Genomic DNA, 14,012 nt, shown 5'->3' with positions numbered 1-14,012 from the left:
AGGAGAGAGAGTTAGCTTTAGCAGTGCGGAGCGCCTCCGTGATACAGAGAAGAGCAGTCTCAGTTGAATGACTAGTCTTGAAACCTGACTGATTTGGATCAAGAAGGTCATTCTGAGAGAGATAGCGGGAGAGCTGGCCAAGGACGGCACGTTCAAGAGTTTTGGAGAGAAAAGAAAGAAGGGATACTGGTCTGTAGTTGTTGACATCGGAGGGATCGAGTGTAGGTTTTTTCAGAAGGGGTGCAACTCTCGCTCTCTTGAAGACGGAAGGGACGTAGCCAGCGGTCAGGGATGAGTTGATGAGCGAGGTGAGGTAAGGGAGAAGGTCTCCGGAAATGGTCTGGAGAAGAGAGGAGGGGATAGGGTCAAGCGGGCAGGTTGTTGGGCGGCCGGCCGTCACAAGAAGCGAGATTTCATCTGGTGAGAGAGGGGAGAAGGAGGTCAGAGCACAGGGTAGGGCAGTGTGATCAGAACCAGCGGTGTCGTTTGACTTAGCAAACGAGGATCGGATGTCGTCGACCTTCTTTTCAAAATGGTTGACGAAGTCATCTGCAGAGAGGGAGGAGGGGGGGGAGGGGGAGGAGGATTCAGGAGGGAGGAGAAGGTGGCAAAGAGCTTCCTAGGGTTAGAGGCAGATGCTTGGAATTTAGAGTGGAAGAAAGTGGCTTTAGCAGCAGAGACAGAGGAGGAAAATGTAGAGAGGAGGGAGTGAAAGGATGCCAGGTCCGCAGGGAGGCGAGTTTTCCTCCATTTCCGCTCGGCTGCCCGGAGCACTGTTCTGTGAGCTCGCAATGAGTCGTCGAGCCACGGAGCGGGAGGGGAGGACCGAGCCGGCCTGGAGGATAGGGGACATAGAGAGTCAAAGGATGCAGAAAGGGAAGAGAGGAGGGTTGAGGAGGCAGAATCAGGAGATAGGTTGGAGAAGGTATGAGCAGAGGGAAGAGATGATAGGATGGAAGAGGAGAGAGTAGCGGGGGGAGAGAGAGCGAAGGTTGGGACGGCGCGATACCATCCGAGTAGGGGCAGTGTGGGAAGTGTTGGATGAGAGCGAGAGGGAAAAGGATACAAGGTAGTGGTCGGAGACTTGGAGGGGAGTTACAATGAGGTTAGTGGAAGAACAGCATCTAGTAAAGATGAGGTCGAGCGTATTGCCTACCTTGTGAGTAGGGGGGGAAGGTGAGAGGGTGAGGTCAAAAGAGGAGAGGAGTGGAAAGAAGGAGGCAGAGAGGAATGAGTCAAAGGTAGACGTGGGGAGGTTAAAGTCGCCCAGGACTGTGAGAGGTGAGCCGTCCTCAGGAAAGGAGCTTATCAAGGCATCAAGCTCATTGATGAACTCTCCGAGGGAACCTGGAGGGCGATAAATAATAAGGATGTTAAGCTTGAAAGGGCTGGTAACTGTGACAGCATGGAATTCAAAGGAGGCGATAGACAGATGGGTAAGGGGAGAAAGAGAGAATGACCACTTGGGAGAGATGAGGATCCCGGTGCCACCACCCCGCTGACCAGAAGCTCTCGGGGTGTGCGAGAACACGTGGGCGGACGAAGAGAGAGCAGTAGGAGTAGCAGTGTTGTCTGTGGTGATCCATGTTTCCGTCAGTGCCAAGAAGTCGAGGGACTGGAGGGAGGCATAGGCTGAGATGAACTCTGCCTTGTTGGCCGCAGATCGGCAGTTCCAGAGGCTACCGGAGACCTGGAACTCCACGTGGGTCGTGCGCGCTGGGACCACCAGATTAGGGTGGCCGCGGCCACGCGGTGTGGAGCGTTTGTATGGTCTGTGCAGAGAGGGGAGAACAGGGATAGATAGACACATAGTTGACAGGCTACAGAAGAGGCTACGCTAATGCAAAGGAGATTGGAATGACAAGTGGACTACACTTATCGAATGTTCAGAACGTTAAGCTTACGTAGCAAGAATCTTATTGACTAAAATGATTGAAATTATACAGTACTGCTGGAGTAGGCTAGCTGGCAGTGGCTACGTTGTTGACACTACACTAATCAAGTCGTTCCGTCGAGTGTAATAGTTTCTACAGTGCTGCTATTCGGGGGCTAGCTGGCTAGCTAGCAGTGTTGATTACGTAATGTTACGTTAAAAGAACGACAATAGCTGGCTAGCTAACCTAGAAAATCGCTCCAGACTACACAATTGTCTTAGATACAAAGACGGCTATGTAGCTAGCTAGCTACGATCAAACAAATCAAACCGTTGTACTGTAATGAAGTGAAATGAAAATGTGATACTACCTGTGGAGCGAGGCGGAATGTTGACCGGGTTGTTGAAGTTCAAATCGGAAGACGTTGGCTAGCTGTTGGCTAGCTAGCTAGCAGTAACTCCTACGTTAAGGACGACAAGTAGCTGGCTAGCTAACCTCGGTAAATAAGATAATCACTCTAAGTCTACACACTCTAAACTACACAATTACCTTGGATACGAAGACAGCAAAGACAACTATGTAGCTAGCTAACACTACACTAATCGAGTCGTTGAGTGTAATAGTTTCTACAGTGCTAGTGGACGTTAGCTAGCTGCTGGGCAGGTACGTTAGGATGACGAAATACGATAATTACGCAATTATCTTTGATACAAAGACGGCTATGTAGCTAGCTAAGAAGAAGTTGCTAAGATTAGACAAATCAAACCGTTGTACTATAATGAAATGTAATGAAAAGTTATACTACCTGCGGACCGAAGTGTAGATGCGACCGCTCGCTCCAACCCGGAACCGGAAAACGTAAACAGATGATTTCCATGTATGTGGTTCCCACCGTGAAGCATGGAGGAGGAGGTGTGGTGGTGCTTTGCTGATGACACTGTCTCTGATTTATTTAGAATTCAAGGCACACTTAACCAGCATGGCTACCACAGTATTCTGCAGTGAAATCCCATCCCATCTGGTTTGCGCTTAGTGGGGCTATCATTTGTTTTTCAACAGGACCTTGACCCCAAACACACCTCCAGGCTGTTTAAGGGCTATTTGACCAAGGAGATGGATGGAGTGCTGCATCAGATGACCTGGCCTCCATAATCACACGACCTCAACCCAATTTGAGATGGCTTTGGATGAGTTGGACAGCAGAGTGAAGGAAAAGCAGCTAACAAGTGCTCAGTATATGTGGGAACTCCTTCAAGACTGTTGGAAAAGCATTTCTCATGAAGCTGGTTGAGAGAATGCCAAGAGTGTTCAAAGCTGTCATCAAGGCAAAACGTGGTTACTTTGAAGAATCTAAAATAGATTTGGATTTATTTAACACTTTTTTGTTACTACATGATTCCATGTGTTAGTTCATAGTTTTGGTGTCTTCACTATTATTGTAGAAAATAGTAAAAATAAAGAAAAACCCTTGAATGAGTAGGTGTGTCCAAACTTTTGACTGGTACTGTATATATTTCTCACAACCGGTTACTATGTTAGGTTTTTCCCAAACATACTGTACATGTCCTTATCTCAGAAACACATCCAACTGTCACCAGTTGAGACAACAATGTCTCATTTCCATGACATACCAACCACAAATATTGAGTAAGAATAATACAGTATGCCACTCTTGGAATATCCCAGACAATGTCCTGGGTGTTACAATCCCTTAGCACACGAAAGGATGGCGAAATCAAATCCTTTATTTCACAGTCTTTGGCATTTGTGTTGCTACGTTGTATTGGTTGATGCCCTGTGTTCATAGGTCAGTCTGTGTTTTAATATGTATTTAGTAACTCTTGATAGTCTGCTGATACTGTATATTCTTCTCCTAGGTCCCTGAAGCTTATGGAAATCCTATACTGTGAACAGACAAACTATCCCGACCTGTGTGTCTGTCTCTATGAAAGCTTCAGTGTTGATCCACTCTGCTCCATTTACACACACCTTACAGAACGTCCTTGCCTGTACAGACTTGATCCCAGGAGCTCAGCACGGGCTTGTTCATACAGAGACCCATTGGAAGGCATTCTCCCTCCCTGAGGGGTATCAGTGTTGTGGGGTTATGTCTAAGTGGTTACTGTTAGTCTCAGGGACAGTTAGATGAGTCAGTTGTGTTATTCAGCCTTCTCCTTCCTCCTCCTCGGTTGTCACTAGTTACTACAGACACAAAGTAATAAACCATGATTTTGAACCTAACCTTAATCCTAACCACACTTGTGTCTAAACCTAACCTTAAATTAAAACCAAAAAGCACATTTTTGTTTGAATGAATAGCCCATTTTGAGTTTGTGGTTGTAGTAACTAGTGGAAACCCTCCCTCTCACCTCTCTCTTTTTAACATAGCAACCAGCAGTGTGATTATTTGTGATGACATTGCATTCAGATCTTTGCCTATGCATATCATTTCCAATCATGTGGTCAACTCTCATAGATAGATGTTCAACCTTAGCATTTCCTTAATTTTGTGTGTGTGTGTGTGTGTGTGTGTGTGTGTGTGTGTGTGTGTGTGTGTGTGTGTGTGTGTGTGTGTGTGTGTGTGTGTGTGTGTGTGTGTGTGTGTGTGTGTGTGTGTGTGTGTGTGTGTGTGTGTGTGTGTGTGTGTGTGTGTGTGTGTGTGTGTGTGTGTGTGTGTGTGTGTGTGTGTGTTTGTGTGTGTGTGTATGTCAGTGCCTGTTCCATAGCCTCCAGGGATTCAAGCCCCACCTATACTTTGCTGTTTTGTGAGATAGACTAAGAAAAAGAGAGTGAGAGGAGGGGAAGTCAGGGGTGGGTCAGTCCAAACTTCTCTCCCATCGCTTCACCACTAGATGTAAATGTGGATGAGGTGGAAAAAAAACCCCATCATCTTTCGTTTCCAAAAATAATTGACTCCCTCTCTCATTCCCCTCTTCCTGCTTTCCCTCCCTCTTGCTCTGCCTGTGGAAGATATGGGAACATCCTTGAGTCAGGAGGCGCGTTCATACATAGATGACTGTCTACTGATGCATCTGCTGAGAGTTTATTGCAAATCTCAAGTGGAACTACAAGTAGGATCATAAATAACCTCCGACCACAGAGGTGGATGCACTGAAGCCTCAGGATAAAGGGTAAATAATTAATGTTACTATTCTTTGTTAGTTTGAAAGTTGTAGCTTGAATGGAGGTAAAACCTACCAATTTTTTTTGCCACCTGTTTTGCCACAGGAAGAGTTTGTTGTTTTAAAGTAAAAATGTTGCTCACAAGATTAAAAGTAAGCAGTTGAGGCAGCGATGCCTTCATGTCTCCTGTTGTTGGATGACGATTAATCATTATTGTTTAGACTGTTGTTACTGTCAACCAATTCAACGACCCAATCAATGGAAAAACATTCAAAACAATTGTTTGATTCAATATTTGTTTATGTTATGTAACAAATGACCAACCACATAAACATGTTCCTTAAATAATCAGTAAAGATAGACTTGATAGAGATGTTTTAGTGACTTTTAGAGGTTTTATCTCCTGCCCTCTGTGCAAAACAGAGTTATCCTTAAGGGTTATATAAAGTGGCCAGGGCCATATTTATCCAGCGATAAGCATATTAAATGTCATATTTGAATCTCTGACACTGAAACAAGGGCTCTGCTATGAACTAGAGGAAGTGACAATCAACTATCAGGAGAGTCTATCTCTGGCTTCTTTCTCTCACTCCCTCTCACTTCAATCTCAGTGTGTCAACCCCCCTTGCATTTATATTTCACTGTCACGCTCACTCCCTATTGCCGTCTTTCCTGGTTTCACCTGACTTTATGAGTTAATGTAGTCTATATTTGTCCTCTGTGGGAGAGCAGGGATGGGCAACGGGACGTCACAATTTATTTATGATTTATTACGAAATCAGTTGGGGTTTCAACTTACTGCTGCGAGTTAAAATAGTGGAATATACAAGGTGCAATTTCGAAAGGTGGTTGTGCATCAGCAGTTATTCTCTTGGCATATAAAGCACTGACAGTCAGTCAATTAGCCCATGTCAGATAACATTTTTTAGATCCCCAAGTTAGTTTTGTGGCCAGCTATCTAAACATTTCTCTCCACCCTATGGCAAAATGTGTAGAATTGCAGGAAATGATCTGTAAAACAATGTGGGTACGCAGACCTCGAGCAACTGCGACCCCTCATGATGAGTTCAGATTTTCTGTGGCCCCAAGTTGTCCATCCCTGATGTAGAGTATCAAGAACCTGTTCCTAATTAAATCACTCCTAATTCTTCTATTCTTACCTTGTACACAAAGTTATTTCCCTGTCCTGGCATGTCTGGCTGCTCCCTTCCCTCTGGCTGCTCTCTCTCTCTCTCTCTCTCTCTCTCTCTCTCATCTTTATTCAAAAGCACCTTAATTTATTTGATTGTCCTAAATACCGCTATGCTCTATAAATAAAGATATTCAGAGTTAAAAATACATGCTCTCATGTATGCTACTTTTTCCAGGTAGCAAAGGCCCATCTGAGCAGGGAGTATACCATCAAAAAGGAAAACCAGAGAGGAAGGATACAACAACATGCAGACAAAACAAAACAAAAGGATGGTCTTTCCATTCCAGATACACAAATCTATTTTTCTCATCCTACTATTCAATGTCCCACTTCCCAGCACATGTCAGACCACACTGAATGCCAGCAGCCTCAACCAAACCATCCCTCCCAGTGCTGCCACTAGCTCTAATGCTATCCCCAATACCACCACTAACAATCCCACTGTAAAAACCACTATCAACCGAGGCACCACTTCCTTCCTCCAACGCAACTCTTCCTCAAACTCCACTTCCCAGGATGCAATCCTGGGGTGTGGGGCGGATCTGGACCCTGTGTACTCCTACCTGTGTGACCGTCAGGCGGCGTGGGGTATCGTAGTGGAGAGCCTGGCCTCACTGGGTTTTGTGGTCAGTTCAGGGCTGCTGGTGGGGCTGCTGTTCTGGACCCTGTGGATGTGTGTGTCGTCCCGCCAGCGCAGGGGCATCGGGGGGAGCGTAGCTTCCATGGCTCTGTTCCTGCTCAGCACGGCGGGGGTCTTCGCCCTGACCTTTGCCTTCGTCATCCGCCTCACCACCCAGACATGCCCCACGCGCCTCTTCCTGTTCGGGGTGCTGTTCTCCCTGGCTTTCTCCTGCCTGCTGGCTCGCTGCCTGGCCCTGCTGGGCTTCTCTGTAGCCCGGGGCTGGGGGGAGGCTGGGTTGGCTCTGGCCCTCTCCACCCTCCAGGTGGTCATCGCTACAGAGTGGCTGATCATCGTGCTGCTGCGGGACGGCCAGCCCTGCCAGTACTCCCAGGGGGAGTTTGTCATGTTGCTCATCTACGTGCTGGTTCTGCTGGCCGCCGGCCTGGTCCTCTCCCTGTGGTGCCTCTGCCGCTCCTGTCTCACCTACAGCTACAGCGGGGGCAGCCACCGACAGAGCCAGGTCCAGGCCGCGCTGCTCTGTCTCACCCTGCTGCTGTCAGCTGCCATCTGGGTGGTGTGGATCGCCCTGCTGACCCGGGGTAACATGGAGATGGGCCGGCGGCCGCAGTGGGATGACCCGGTGCTGAGTATAGCCCTGGTGGCCAACGGCTGGGTCCTGCTGCTGGGCCACGGACTAGCCCAAGTGGTTCTCCTCTGCAGGTGGGAGGCCAGCTCCAAGGAGGGCCCCCTAGACTTTGGTGGATGGACCAGTCCCAACGCCAACCTGCCAGGGCTGGGGAGCCCGAAAGAAGGGAGGGAGAACAGAAGCTTTGAGAACGACGGTGAGGAACGGAGAAGTGAGAAACAGTAGCACTGGAAAGGAGTAAAGCAGGGAAATGTACTGTACTGCATGTCTACGTTTAGTTAATCAGCAACATAACATTAGAAACACAGAAAATGGACTGGTGGTACAGTACTAATAAGTTAGCATGGAAGCTACATTATATATGGACTAGATCCAATGAATAAAATGTGACATAAGAGGTTAATTACACAATCTGTCACTTTAATACTCACTGTATGGAATCTGCAGATAATTGAGTCACTGTATCGTGTTCTCTTCACCAGGCAGAAAACAAGACCCCGTTTTCCAATCACCATATGAGTCTGGATTCTCAATGACAGTGAGTAGGCGTCAAAATGGCTCTGGGCTTACTGGGTGATTATAGAAACGAGAATCAGCATGTTGTAACAAAGAATAACTAACAAAAATACATACTTAATCCAGTATAAGATAATTTATAGAATTGTATTTTACAAGAGACACAATTCACAAATTCTACAGCACAAGTGTAGAGTCATGTTTTAAGTGTAAAACTAACAGACTCAATAATCCATCCCTTCTGGGAATGCTATTAAGTCCAGAAGTTGTGGGCGGAGCTAGAAAGTTGGCTGTCAGAAGTATTACAATGTAAATGTACTTTTAATCTGTCTGTCTGCATATTTCAAGACATGGCACATGGGGGTGTAGTGAGATACCCGGTCATTTGGATGATTCTCTAACAAAAACTGAACAACATACGCACATCCAGGTACTTTACATGGATGCCCGATGAAAACTTAAGGGTTGAAACATTGTTATAAATAAATATCACCTGGGAGCGTGAGCAGCAGTGTGCGGCATTTTCCTTTCTGTTTTCCATGGACAATTCTCTTCTCATCACTCATCTTGAAAAAACGTATACTAAAAACGTGGAAATCAATCAATTCGCCATTGCTAACACAATGGAAAAATCAAATGATGTAGTATTTCAATATTGAAAGAGCGTGGGCTACGGAGAGAAACAAAATGGTGCAGTTTCAGGCCATGTGGAGGAAAGTAGTGGGGGTGTGTGCTAGTGGATCTGGGCAGGTGTGATGCGGTTGATGTTTGTATGATGTTGTCATTTGAATGTTTATGTCTTGTGTTGTTCATAAAAGATAAATAACATCTTACAAAAGAACATGACCCTTGCCATTACAAGCCATGTATATGTAATGCTGAACAACTAATTGACATTATTTACTGCACTAATGTTTTAAAGTTTCACTATGTCTGTGTTTCAGGAAATCGATCCTGACAAAGATTACTCCATCCCTCGTCCTCAGACCACCAACATCAGCGAGCCCTATGATGTATACTATGGACACAGCCTGTCTGATTAAGATCGCTTCGCTTTTCATGTACACACACCCACACACAAAGACAACCTAACAGCTTAACATATGTAAAAAAACGTTACAACTGCAATAGCATCTGCTATATATGTGTATGTGACTAATACAATTGCATTTATACATGCACTCTCACATGGCCCAGAAATGTTTTGGAAGTTCAGCTACAAATGTATATGTCTTGTATAGAACCTGCATTGCAACATGATTTCCATAATTAGGTGACTAAGGCCCCAATCAATTAATTTAATGTTTCTTTACTCAGGCTGGATCCAGATAGAATGAGCTTACTGAATCTGAGCTAATGTGACAGGAGTGTTTTTGCAACACGCTACTTGAAAACACCAGAGACAGTGTCTAATAGTCTCAGGCAGGAGGAGGCGTGAATCTGTCTGTATCAGGGTGCCAAACTGCAGGGATGGGCAGGGGCAGCGCCAGGCATGTGTGAAGGAGAGACAGGACCTGGCAGCGATAAAATAGACCCTTGTCACCATGTCTTAACATCTTACGTAAAGGTGGATGCCATTTTTTTTTTTTTTTACATCCCACTTTATGAACACATGCTTTGCATATTGTGCCGTTTGAAAAAGTGTTATTAAAATGGAATGTTAAAAGGTATTTTTGTTAGTCATATCTAACAGCAGAGGGCTGATTGATTCTCACAAAAAGAAGCACAAGCTTGATTGAGTGGTACTACGGTTTTCACCACTAGGTGACACTGTACAAGATGTGAATTATTGTTGGTGGGATTCAATTTACCTCAATGTTCATACCATTATTGAGCCACCAAATGTAAACAAATGCATTCCATCATGTCATTTCCCCATGCAAATAGCAGTTCACTGATATTAATGATAGATCTGTAGCGCTCTAGGAATGACATGAGAGCAATATAACGTTCTACTCTGCCTGCCTATAGCCATCATGGTCATCTCATAATGGGCGGGTCTGTCGGGTCAATACCTCAATAATTCAGTGGATCCATGTGCTTTATTGTTTCACTGATCAAACAGCCCTCAATGTAATCCTTTCACTTAGTCCTACTTCAATCATCTGGAAGTGCATGTCATCAAATTGGCAATTAGCCTCTTGTGCATTAGAGCAATTAACAGGGATATGAGATTTCCTCCAAGCTCAACCCAGACATTCACATTCATTAACTTTGGACACAATGGTTAGTTAGACACAATGATTAGACACAATGATTGGTTAGGGAAAATTGGCTACTTTAGAGTTCAAGTTGGCATAGTTTCCTCCAGCTCTACTACTAGTGAACAATAGGTATGAACTGTGTGACCAAGCCATACCCTATGGTTACATAAAAATAATCAATGGCAACTAAATCTATCAAACATTTTACCCAAATAAGAAGTTGAGAAAAGAAGAGTATAAAAACCAAACCGTTTATTATTTACATTCAATAACAATGACAGGAAATAGAAGGCAAACATGAAGATGGAAAAAAAATGAAAAGAAATACACAAGCCACTTGAAGAAAATAAAAACAATATCACTTGGATCAATGAGCTTAGCAATGCACATGTGAAAACTAAAAAGTCACATGCAATTCCAACTCATATGAAATCCCTGTCCAACAACTCCCACTAGGTTGACTTCAGCACAGTGCAGGGGCAAGTCAGACACACAGCTGGGTCTAAGGTGATCGCCGTGAGAGGACACATGGGAGTCTCCACTGCTGGGTAACAAGTGGAAGGTTATGGAGGGATGGTCAGTTGCTGTGCCATAGAGCAGTCTTGTGCTACAATGCAAGGCATTGGAAACAACAGTCCAGTCTGTGCTGGTGGGACAACATCATTGGTTACTTAACATACTTCAAAAGAAAAACTGCAGGGGTTCAACATTCCAAATTCAAATTGAACTAAGGGATATAACTGGTAATTCAAATGATACCATGACCACAGAAGAACATAGATAACCCAGGCATAAACTTAACAAAACAAGCAGTATTGTACATATCATTATTCCCCCCCCAACTAGAAAAACTCAAATGGACTTTGTTGAAACCCCTCTCAATCCTGCCTTCATATTTCACATAACCTCCTTTCCATAGACATTGTTTTGATTCATGCAACAAATGAAATGACATTTGACCCCGTCCTTCTCACAGAAACATGCATACTGATACTTTTAATACTTTTTAAGAGAAGTTCAAAATTCTTATTGTCACGATATCATGGCATAAATACGCAACAGAATAACTAATGCAGCTGTATGCATCCCTGCCAGCCCTGATAAAACAGCTAGCAACATGGTAATCATCATGTCAACAGGTGGTTTATGGCTCAGCTCTTCACCTGGGTCCTCCACCCTACAACTGTTCCTGAACTACAAACTCACTCCCAACTGGAAAAAGGAGGCATGTGGGGGGGAGCTCTTTAAAATGGTGTGGAATAGAACACTTTGTTTCACCATCACACTCACTCTCGTCTGACATTTATTCTGTATCAAAATGCCAAATTCCCCTCTCAAGTCTACTGTGGACTCCTAAATGTTATATTTAACCCAACATTTTCCACTGATTTATCTGCCTGGGACCACTTCATCCAAACCCCTTGGCACATTCAGCAGCCCCGTTTTAAAAGACCAACTGTGACAGTTCCCAAATGTATTTTGGGGATTTTAAGTCTATTAATCTGTTGCTATAAAATTATGTAAATAAATTCATGTTTGCCCCCATCTTCCCTCTCCACTTTTCAGATGACATTTCCCAGGACACGGTGCTTTTAAAACACCACCATCAGCAAACTGAAAGGGAGCACTTTGAACCCACCATAAAATAGAAAAAGAGCTAAAATAACAGCAAGAACAATCAGAAAAAGTATAATAAATGTGTACACTTGACCAACAAATGTGCTTTTAGAGAATCTTTGGAACCAAAAGACAAACAATAGCAATAACATATTCAGAGTATATGGAGATACATAATAGGTCAAAGACTATTTATATATTTTTGTTGCCCACTTCCTGTACCTTAAAGTAGCATTGAGGCAGTGACTTTAATACATACTGGACTAGAACATTCCCAAAGACTTAGGAGGGAGGAAGATTGCATTGGGTGAACATTACGTTGTTTCACTTCTCGCGTGTCTGTATTTGTGTCAACTTGACAAAAAATATATATTAAAAATAGTGAAACCAAAAGTAACATCAACTTGCAGTGTTTGTAACTCTCATGTTTCCTACCATCTGGTTTGTTCCCTCAAACCCCTAAGAATTCCATTCTTATCTGTGAATAGCTGGGTCCAGCTTGCATGACTGGTTTCTACATCATGTTAGCTATGCCCAGACACTTTCAATGTTTTTACCCCGTTCCGTCACCATTCTGATGCTACACCTGTAACGTCATATAGTCTAGTAAGGAGAACATGTACACAGAGTTGTGTTGAGCAGGCATGAGTTGTACAATATTCTCAAAAGTAAAAATGAAGACAATGTAGGTATATAATAGTAAGGATACATGATACAGATCAAAAGACGTGTCATTATAGTTTCAACTACAGTAAGAATCATAATCATAATACTTAGACCAGCAATAACAGTATCAATCAACTGGAAAATGGGAAAATTATGATGATAGTGGATGTAATTTCATTGCACCCACATTATATAATAACTTTAAGCAATGCTTTTTCATAGATAATTATAGAAAAGAAAAACTGAGGTAATGCAGAACAAAAACAAGTAATTTTGTTTATTTTTCCTTGTCATTTTCACACCATTTATCGTTTTTTGTCCTTTACAGTTGGGTTGGTGGTGTAATGGTAGACTGTTTGGATTTCTCTAATCATTTTCCGAGCAACAGCTGTTACCTAGATTTAACTGTGTCGTCGCTCAGCTTTTGTAGTTCAGATTATGGACGTTTTGCTACTTTTGCGTTTCTTCGTGCCATTCGCCTTTTTGTTGAACAGGTTCTTTTAAAAAACAACTTGGATGTGTTCATGGTTTAACTGATGGGAGTCCACCACTGGGCAGGTTGTCAATGTAGTGTTTCATATAAAGGACCTAAGATTTCACGCTAGTGATGGCCTACTTTTATGTCGTACTAACACATTGAGCTGTGTACATATGTGTGCATTTTACATTTGAGTATTATTACCACAGACTATCAGGAGCAAAGGTTTGTAGTGATGTAGTGTAAAAAGTTACTGGTGGGCAGCAATTTCTCCATTCATGTCCAATAGTGTTTTTTATGGAACCATTCTTGTTCTTCCCACAGTTGTCTTCAATTATTGATGCCAGTCTTGAAATTCATAGGCAGTTTTCATTCATCCATTACTATGTCACTGAGTGTGACCGTTGAAGCAAGCCGAGTTACAGTTGAGTTTATCTTGAGTGGATGACCTTTTTCCAAAACACATGGGTTAATACTACCACCCGTAGAAAATGGAGGGGAGCTCTTTCCAAATGAAGAGGTTCAGAAATGTGGAATTCCATGGTGCGAGTGCTGTTTAGTAAGGCGCAAACCTACTGTATCCAGCCCGATATAAACTAGCCTGGAGGAGAGAGAAAGGGAGAGAGATAAAGAGAAATTAGAAATAAGGAAAGGAGAATGCAGCTGTTTTTAAACAACAGACAGCAGTGAAAAAGATGTGCGAGGAGTAAATAACTACATTTACATAAAGTGAAGATAACTCAGTTTCCAGCCTGTTGTTGTAGTGTTGCGGCTGGGGGGCTCTTACCATGGCACCGACTCCATAGGCAGCTGCAGCAGGACCTAGAGCGTGGTAGGGATCTGTAGTGTACACTCGCCCATAACTGTCCCAGAGGAATACCAACACATATGCATTTCAGCTGCACATAGTTACAGTGAGAATATAACACACACCTTGCACTGACTCATAGACAGGCTGAGATACTACAAATCACATAAAAGATTTGTAAGATCACGTGTATCATAAATACCCACCAAAACAAACACAACTAAAATCATTTCTACTTTGAGTCATAGCCTAGCATGTTATTGTGT

The 14,012-nt window shown here is 43.5% G+C and overlaps 2 protein-coding genes across 6 annotated transcripts in view; one reads left to right on the top strand and one right to left on the bottom strand.

The window, feature by feature from the left end:
- The first annotated feature begins 4,661 nt into the window (after positions 1-4,661).
- LOC135554250 (G-protein coupled receptor family C group 5 member D-like) lies at positions 4,662-9,643 on the top strand. Its single transcript, XM_064986421.1, has 4 exons — positions 4,662-5,005; positions 6,365-7,653; positions 7,940-7,995; positions 8,918-9,643. Exons 2-4 carry the CDS (start codon positions 6,435-6,437, stop codon positions 9,014-9,016), a joined length of 1,374 nt encoding a protein of 457 aa, XP_064842493.1. The 5' UTR covers positions 4,662-5,005; positions 6,365-6,434; the 3' UTR covers positions 9,017-9,643.
- Positions 9,644-10,414: 771 nt separating this feature from the next.
- LOC135554249 (RNA binding protein fox-1 homolog 2-like) overlaps positions 10,415-14,012 on the bottom strand; it is a 40,703-nt gene continuing 37,105 nt past the window's right edge. For 3 of the 5 annotated variants that reach the window (XM_064986416.1, XM_064986418.1, XM_064986417.1), the window contains exons 12-13: positions 13,663-13,801; positions 10,415-13,539 (exon numbers count right to left, since the gene is read on the bottom strand). In XM_064986416.1, the coding sequence (XP_064842488.1) occupies positions 13,495-13,539; positions 13,663-13,801 (184 nt within the window). In that variant the 3' untranslated portion in view covers positions 10,415-13,494. The remainder of the gene's footprint in view (positions 13,540-13,662; positions 13,802-14,012) is intronic. The other 2 variants (XM_064986419.1, XM_064986420.1) reach the window with 1 other exon arrangement.

This window comes from Oncorhynchus masou, chromosome 14, assembly GCF_036934945.1.
Source record: "Oncorhynchus masou masou isolate Uvic2021 chromosome 14, UVic_Omas_1.1, whole genome shotgun sequence".
Taxonomy (NCBI): Eukaryota; Metazoa; Chordata; class Actinopteri; order Salmoniformes; family Salmonidae; genus Oncorhynchus; species Oncorhynchus masou.
Note: the sequence above shows the minus strand (reverse complement) of the source record. Positions and strands in the feature narration are given on the sequence as shown.